This window comes from Erinaceus europaeus, chromosome 16, assembly GCF_950295315.1.
Source record: "Erinaceus europaeus chromosome 16, mEriEur2.1, whole genome shotgun sequence".
Lineage (NCBI taxonomy): Eukaryota > Metazoa > Chordata > Mammalia > Eulipotyphla > Erinaceidae > Erinaceus > Erinaceus europaeus.
Window position 1 is genome coordinate 6194422 of NC_080177.1, and position 8710 is coordinate 6203131.

The window sequence follows — 8710 nt, forward strand, 5'->3', positions numbered from 1 at the left end:
ACAATAACGTCCTCACCACCACCACCCCCCAAAAAGTCATGTCCTCTTGCCTTGCTATCAAAAACTCAGTTTATTCAAGAAGTCAACCCAGGATAGCTGAAATCCCAAGCAGCAGGCTAAGTGCAGCAAAGAGGAACACAGGAGGGTGGGCACCGTGAATCACAGAGGGGGGCGTGGAGGGAAAGGCACTGAGGGAATGAGGTCCGGTGGAGTTTCAGGTAACAAACTGGAGGTGCCACCCACAGCAAAGGCAGAGAAAGGACATTTGGGACACCAGGAAGCCAACCTCACTTGCCCAGTCAAAGAAACAGGAAACTGCCAGTTTCAGGTGCTGCCCCAACTTAACATCATTTGATCTTTCTGGAATTTCCTGTCTGCTAGCTTCTCACCTTAGAAAATGAAAAATAGGGGGCGGGGGTGGGTAGGGGTCCATACTTGGTTACCATGCACAAGGACCCAGGTTTAAGCCCTCCGTTCTGCTTCCCACCTGTAGGGGGATGCTTCACAAGTGACGAAGCAGTACTTCAGGTGTCTCTCTTTCTCTGTCCCTCTCCTATCATTTTTCTCTGTCCTATCAAAGAAAATTGGGGGTAGGATGACCATGGAAGTGGTGGATTCATAGGGTAGCAATAAGAAGAATGAGAATTGGAAGAAGAGAGAGAGAGAGAGAGAGAGAGAAAGAGAGAGGGGTAGGGGTGGAGTGGAGTGGCAATATTATAGCTTCCTGGAAAGTGTTTTTCTACTAGATACAAAAGCATGTCTAGCCTGTTTTTAAATATTTTTTCATTTATTTTGGATAGAGACAGAAATTGAGAGGAAGGAGAAGATAGAGAGGTAGAGAGAAAGAGAGGCACCTGCAGCACTATTTCACCGCTCTCAGAAGCTTCCCCTCTGCAGGTGGGGAGCAGGGGCTTGAACCCTGGTCCTTGCACACTGTAATGCAGAAGCTCAACCAGGTGCTCCACCACCCGGCCTCCAGGTCTATTCTTGTTGAGGAGACTCTTGCTGCAACAAAATGCAATGACTGCCTCTAGCCTCTGCCATCTTCACTCCCAGGCTCTTTGGAAAGACAAAGCCGGGGTTTGAAGGCGCTGAGTCCTGTGCCCCAGGCTCACACGGCTACCTGACTGTACAGTCTAGTTCTGAAGCTGCAGGCCTTCTGGTCGGTCCCACGGTTTCTGCCCCATCACCCTTTTCATCTCCCCTTCCTCACTCCCCATAGGAAGCTGGCAAAGACATCGTCACACTCAGCTGTAGAGACAGACCCTGGAGCTTGCAAGACCAGCAGCTTGCAGACCTTGCAGGAAGAGGTTCACATCTGGGACTACAAGTCAGTTTGGACCAGCAGAAGGGAGAGGGCTGCTGGGGTCTTCTGGAAGAGGTTCTTCTCCGGTGATGTGAGGATGCTCCTGTTTTGCTTGCTATCTAAGGGGAGAAATTACGGGATTGTCTCAGCCCCCATCCTAGTCCACGTCCCAGGCCAACATGCATGCAGGCTGCCCAACATCCCAGGACTCACAAGTGCGACCTGACTCAGGATGGAAAGATGGTGGATGGCGTTGAAGAGCTATAGGGCAAGATATGGACCAGAGACATAGATTCTACAATAGTGCCTCTGGCCCAGTTCAGTGGTTCAGTAGCAGAGCTCAGGGCTTGCATCTGTTTGATCTTACCTTTTCCAAAGGTAAGTGCCATCTACCCTGTCCTAGCTTCCCTCCACAGTCTAACCCACTCCAGGGGTGGTTTTCACCATTTCGAGGGGCGCACAACTTCTCTTAATAAGTTCTCTGCTGAGCTTCAACTTGCCAAAGTCATCAGACATATGTCCTTTCTTCTTCTTCTTCTTCTTTTTTTTTTTTACTCCTCTGCTGGGCTGAGGCGTTCCCCTTCTTGGGATACCTCCATCTTGTTTCCCAAGCCTCCACATTCCCCTGGCCTCCTGGTCTTTTCCTTCATCACGGACTTGTCCTCTGATGCTGCACTGCCTCACAGCTTGGTCCTAGGGCCTCTATCTGATTCTTCTCACCACCCAGTCCCTCCTATGACTGTCTCTGTTTCCTTCAGAGCACTCGTCACTTTCTGGCATTACATGACACCTTTATTGCTCTCCTCACAGTTGTGGTCTGTTTGCTTGTTTCCCCTTCTGCTAGAATGTGTCCTTTATGTACATAAGGGTCTGGCTTACAGTAGATGGTAGTAGATACTGACTGACTGTTGGGCGAACACTCACTCCCTGAAAGACCTGTGTCAGATACTCAGACAGTAGCCATCCTGCCAGATTCCTCTTGGGATCCAAGAGAGAAACTACTGAGGAAGGAAGGAGAGGTGCAGAGTTTGTTCTGTTTTATCCCTGGCACATTGCTGAGTCTGTCTTCACCAGTGGACTTCAGGTCTTTTCAGTTATGTATGTGGTCATAGTCGATAAGTGTTTGAGGATTATTTGGAAATCACAGCCTTCACAAACCTCAAGGTGGTAGATGGGAACACCCCCTCCCCTTCACTAATGTAGAAATTGAGACTCGGGGAGAGGGAGAGACTGTTTTACCCCACTTTGAAGACCTGACACACAAAAATAGTGATCTCCCTTCCTTCCTTCCTGCCCACTACACCATAGATTCCTGTGGTTAAGGGCATCCCCCAGCCCCATCAGAATCAGCTTCCGCTGGATTTAGGGTCTATTTGTTGAATCAATAAGTGCAAACAAACTGGACACAAGACACTCTCTCTTCGTATTTAAGATACTGACAGCCTCCTCCTCAGCTCACCTGGGAAACTCTACTACCAAGCCATTCACTATTATGTAACTAGAGACATGATTCAGTAGAAATACATCACACAGAGACACAATCAACTTGCTTGAAATGGCTGGACCAGTTTCACTCAGTTATGCAGCAAGACTACTTAGGGTTCCCGGAGGAGGAAGTGTGTGTGTGTGTGTGTGTGTGTGTGTGTGTGTGTGTGTGTGTTGGGGGGTGGTGCTGGGAATACCCCCCTCATGATTATGGACTGTAAAACCTTCCACTTTTTCCGTTTCCTTTTCCTTAACAATTCTGGAAGGCTTCCCTTTCCAAAGCTGCCTTTCCTTTCTTCATGAGAACTGAATCCTTTTCCTACCAAGATGTCCTTATTACATAAGGTTTCTCACTCTGCTGAATATTTATCTTACCATGTGAGCCGAAAGAAAGAAGGGGGACTCAAGCTCCGCTCAGCACTAGCTTACAGTGATGCCTGTGGGATGGGCCTGAAGCCTCTGGGGTCTTAGAGAAACAAGTCCTGTGCTCTACGGGGCTGGCTCTCTCCATAGCCCTCTCTCCCTCTGTGGGTGACAGTACACCTGTGAGGATAAGGACAGTGTCAAATACCTACAGCTTTAATTATATGGCACTTAGCTCAGGACATGATTCTAAATGGATCTTTTAAAAAGCCTTTTACTGGGGCAGGGTTAAAGGTTTACAGTACAGCTTCTCATCTTGTCATGATAGGTGTGTGCAAAACATCCTCATTCCTCAGTGGAGATCCTTTCACACCATCATGCGCCAGGACCTCAAAGCACCCCCCCCCCAATCTCTTCCTGTCTGTTAGAGGCAGTAACTCTAGAATAGTTATAAGTATAGTTGCTTTTTGAGTTTGAGTTTTAAGAATAGTTTAAATATAGTTGCTTTTTGCCCTCCTGCCCAGTGAGGTGGGAAATTCCTTGCCCTTTTCCCCTCAACAGAACCTAAAAGGCCATCAATTATTTTGACAGACCCTGCAGTGAACAGACCTCCTCATGACCTTTGCATAGGAATACTGTCACCAGGTAGTTTAAACAGATGGCCTGATGAATTACAAACAGATGGCTGGGTGGTCCCAACAAAGAGCAAAGGAATGTGGTGACCCCCACTTTGGCCGGGACCTATTGGTCTGGTTTGATTGAATTAGCCCATGCTTTGCTCTGAATAGATCAGGCTTTTGCTAAGTTTGAAATGATTGGATATAGGCTGATAAGGTGATGTGTTCCCCCCTCCCTGAGTGGAGTATGAATTCCTATAAATTGTGTGGTTTGAGCCTTGTTCAGGGTCGAGCTGGCAGACTGCTGTCTGTTGCCACTCAGCCCGGATTGCAATTCGTGAATAAACATCTTTTGCTTCCTTGCAGTGGATGGTGGTTTGATTTTGCTCGCTAACACTGTCGTGCTTCCCCAGAGTCCTTTGATGCAAAACACCAAATAGCCCAGGTTTTACTTTGGTGTTTTTTTTTTTCCCCTTTCGGTTATTATTTCTCAGCTTCTGCCTATGAGTGAGGTCATCCCATATTCACCTTTTGCTTTTTGGCTTATCTCACTTAACATGATCTTTTTTTTTTTTTTTTTTTTTTGCCTCCAGTGTTATTGCTGGGGCTCTGGTGCCTGCACTACTTAGGAATCCACTGCTTCTGGAAGCCTTTTTTTTCTCATTTCTTTTATAGGATAGGACAGAGAGAAATTGAGACAGGAGGAAGAGACAGAGAGGGGGAGAAAGATACCTGCAGCCCTGCTTCACCGCTTGTAAAGCGACCCCCCTGCATGTAAGGAGCAGACTGGGAAGGGGGCTTGAACATGGATCCTTGTATGGGTCCTTGCACTTCCTACTAGGTGCTTATGTGCGCTTAACGAGGTGCACCACCGCCTGGCTCCCACTTAACATGATTCTTTCAAGCTCTCTCCAAGATGAGGTGAAGAAGGTGAATTCATCATTCATAACAGCTGAGTAGTATTCCATTATGTGTATATGTATATAGACCACAACTTTCTCAGCCTCTCATCTGTTCTTGGACACCTAGGTTGCTTCCTGTGAGAGGCAGTAACTCTAGAATAGTTATAAGTATAGTTGCTTTTTGAGTTTGAGTTTTAAGAATAGTTTAAATATAGTTGCTTTTTGCCCTCCTGCCCAGTGAGGTGGAAAATTCCTTGCCCTTTTCCCCACGACAGAACCTAAGAGGCCATCAATTATTTTGACAGACCCTGCAGCGAGCAGGACTCATCATGACCTCTGCAACAGAATACTGTTACCAGACAGTTAAAAATGGCCTGACAAATGATGACCTGATAGATTGCAAACAGATGGTTGGTGGTCCCAATAAAGAACAAAAAAATGTGGTGACCCCCACTTTGGCTGGGACCTATTGGTCTGGTGTAATGTCTAAAACTAGCCCATGCTTTGCTCTGAATAGATCAGGCTTTTGCTAAGTTTGAAATGATTGGATATAGGCTGGTAAGGTGATGTGTTCCTCCTCCCTGAGTGTAGTCTGAATTCCTATAAATTGTATGGTTTGAGCTTTGTTCAGGGTCGAGCTTGGTAGACTAACACCAGTCACCATCTCGGCCCGGATTGCAATTCGTGAATAAACATCTTTTGCTTCCTTGCAGTGGATGGTGGTTTGATTTCGCTCTTTAACACTTCCAAGATACCACTTCACTTCTGTGAGAGTGTCATATATCGGAAAGGATAGTAGCAACAAGTGTTTGAGAGGTTGTGGGGGTAAAGGAACCCTTTTGCGAGGTTGTTGGTAATGTGAATTGGTCCAGCCCCAGTGGAGAGCAGCCTGGAGAACTCTGAAAAGGCAAGAAATATAGACCTTCAGAGGCAAGGGGCTTCCCTTTCCTCTCTCTTCCAGCCACAGGCCAACAATGTGACCTAGAAGTGAGAGGGGAGATGGTGTGGCTAGTGGAGGTACCTTTGTTATTATTATTATTTTTTTCTTTTTGTTGGAAGGTGACTGCAGAAAGGCAGAAAGCAGCACCCTCCCCCTGCACCCTGCAGGAAGCCAGAAGCCCAGCCTGTCTGCATATCCTGCCCCAGCTCCCTCCCTCCTTGACTGCAAAGGCCACAATATGCAGATGGCAGCAGGTGTGACACCTGGAGACAGAGGCTGAAGCTCATCCCCTGAGGGTCTCTCTCTGCCTACCTGGCCTGTACTTTCTTCTCCTTTCCTGTCCTCTCTCCCAATAAAATGCTCAGCTTCCCCCTGAAACTTGACTGTCTTGTGATTCTTCCATTAGCTGCTCCCTCTCCCCAACCTAAATGACCACAACCCCCCCCAAAAAAAAAAAAAAAACCAAAACAGAATAACAGTAACAACAACAAAGGACACCGCTAAGGCAAGCTGGCTAGTAGGAAAAAAAAAGCGAATAAATAAGTTTTATTGTGCAGCCGGCGGCAGGCGGGGCGGGACCCCGACGGGGCGGCGCGGGCGAGCGGGGCCGGGGGGCCGCAGCCCGGAGCCGGCGCGGGAGGCCGGGGGGGCGCGGGGCTGGGCTGCCGGGGCGGCGGTGCCGAGCAGACGGACGCGGGGGCGCCCTCGGGCCGGGCTGGAGGCGGCGGCCGCGCGCAGGGGGCCCGCGGGAGGCTCGTCCCCGAAGCCGCCGGCGCGCTCGCTCCCGTCGGCGCGCTCGTCCCCGCCGGATGCGGAGCGGCCGCGGGCCAGGCCGAGGCTCCGGTGTGCGCGGCGCGCGCGGCTCAGCAGCCCCTCGGGGGCGCGCAGGAGGCGGCGGGCGGCGGCGGGGGCGCGCGGGGGCCGGCGGGGCGCGTCCCCGGGGCCGGGGTCGGGGCCGGGGCGCAGCGCGCGCGGCGGGGCGGCGGGCGGGCGCGGGAGCGCGGGGATGCGGGGCCCGCCGAGCAGCAGCGACTCCTTGCGGCGCGTGTGCGGGCTCTCGAGCAGCGCGCAGAAGCCGTAGGCCGTGCGCGCCCGGGGCAGGTGCGGCAGCGAGAGCGCGGCCTGCGAGCGCGGGTCCCAGTCCGTGCGCCCCGCGTCGGGGTCGGGGTCGGGGTCGGGGTCGGGGCTGGGGTCGGCCCCCCGCGGCCACAGGTCCGGCTCGGCGGCACAGCGGCGGGGCAGGGCGGCGGCGGCGGCGGCGGCGGCGGGCGGCGGAGACTCGGGCGCAATCGGCGCCCCCAGACGGGGCGGGATGCAGAACTCGGGGATGCGGCCGGGGGTCAGCACGTTGGCGCAGGCGGGCGCGGGCGCGGGCGCGGGGGCGCGCAGCCTCCCGAGCAGCTGCATCCTCCCAGGCCTGGGCGGCGGTGCACCTGCTGGAGGGAGAAGCGGCTGAGCCCCGGAGCCTGGGCCCATGGGTGCCCCGCCCGCGTCGTCTAGGGTGTGTGGGTGGGGGTCCCCTTGCGCCCACGGTCCCTGGCCACTCTGGTGCACCTGTCTGCCCTCCCGACCTTCCATTCTGGGTCGCCAAATAATCGAGTGAAGTCGAGGTCAGACCTGTCTCTGGACTTGGGTCACGGCGTTTGCGTGGCAGCCCCGCGCAGGTCACTCCCGGGTCCCCTCGGGGGCGCCACCTTCAGCACCGCGGCCGGACAGAGGTTCCCGCCCAGGGCCACCGCTTCAGCTGGGGGCTGTGAGCCAGGCTGCCCGGCCCGAGGTGCCCAGCTTCCCGGGGGGAGGCCGGACGAGTGGAAGCAGGAAGTTCCTGGGGCCAAGAGCTAAATGTGTCGCCCCGCAGGGACCTGTGTGCTCTTGAGGTTGGGTTCCTTCTGTCCCCACGCAGCCTGGAGGTGTAGACTGCTGCTTGCGAGGGGTTCGTTCGTGTGCTCATTGAATTCTGCTGTCTGTCTCCCTCTGCTGGGCTCTGAGGTCTCTGTAGGAATAGCTCAAGGCCTTTCTCAGGACCCGGCGCTTTTGATTTCAAAACTTTGTGAATGTCAGCCCCCCTCTGTTATGCAAAAGAAGAAGACTTCTAGCTCTTGTCCCTTTATGAGCATGCCGAGGTTTTCAAAGCCCTCTCCCCCTCGTGTGTCCTGCAGGTGGGGCTTGGCTTGGGGGCTTGAACTTGAGCCCTTGAGTATGGATGCTAACCTGTGAGCTCAACTGGGCACACCACCACCCGACTCCCCCCTTTTTTCCCTCTTTGAATATTTACTTATTTTTTATTTGGCCAGAGATAGAGAACATCACAGCACCACTTGGTCTTATGTGGTGATAGGGAGGGAATTAAGGACCTCAGACATGCAAGCCTTGTGCTCTGACACTGAGCCACTGAGCTGGGCTCTGGGGAGGTGGTGCAAAACCCCGTGGACTCTGGTCCATATCTTGCCCTATAGCTCTTCAACGCCATCCGCATATCTTTCCATCCTGAGTCAGGTCGCACTTGTGAGTCCTGGGATGTTGGGCAGCCTACATGCATGTTGGCCTGGGACGTGGACTAGGATGGGGGCTGAGACAATCCCGTAATTTCTCCCCTTAGATAGCAAGCAAAACAGGAGCATCCTCACATCACCGGAGAAGAACCTCTTCCAGAAGACCCCAGCAGCCCTCTCCCTTCTGCTGGTCCAAACTGACTTGTAGTCCCAGATGTGAACCTCTTCCTGCAAGGTCTGCAAGCTGCTGGTCTTGCAAGCTCCAGGGTCTGTCTCTACAGCTGAGTGTGACGATGTCTTTGCCAGCTTCCTATGGGAAGTGAGGAAGGGGAGATGAAAAGGGTGATGGGGCAGAAACCGTGGGACCGACCAGAAGGCCTGCAGCTTCAGAACTAGACTGTACAGTCAGGTAGCCGTGTGAGCCTGGGGCACAGGACTCAGCGCCTTCAAACCCCGGCTTTGTCTTTCCAAAGAGCCTGGGAGTGAAGATGGCAGAGGCTAGAGGCAGTCATTGCATTTTGTTGCAGCAAGAGTCTCCTCAACAAGAATAGACCTGGAGGCCGGGTGGTGGAGCACCTGGTTGAGCTTCTGCATTACAGTGTGCA

General features: G+C 52.9%; 1 protein-coding gene across 1 annotated transcript; it reads right to left on the reverse strand.

Annotated features, from left to right (window-relative positions):
* Window positions 1-5887: 5887 nt before the first annotated feature.
* Window positions 5888-7476, reverse strand: LOC132533320 (C2 calcium-dependent domain-containing protein 4A-like). The gene is made up of 2 exons (XM_060174129.1): window positions 7231-7476; window positions 5888-7046 (listed from the first exon to the last, which is right to left on the reverse strand). The coding sequence occupies exon 2, from the start codon at window positions 7018-7020 to the stop codon at window positions 6160-6162; it is 861 nt and encodes a 286-aa protein (XP_060030112.1). The 5' UTR covers window positions 7021-7046; window positions 7231-7476; the 3' UTR covers window positions 5888-6159.
* Window positions 7477-8710: the final 1234 nt, after the last annotated feature.

Excerpts from the sequence above, each read along its gene's own strand:
- LOC132533320 (XM_060174129.1), bottom strand. The coding sequence starts at position 7,020 with ATGCAGCTGCTCGGGAGGCTGCGCGCCCCCGCGCCCGCGCCCGCGCCC.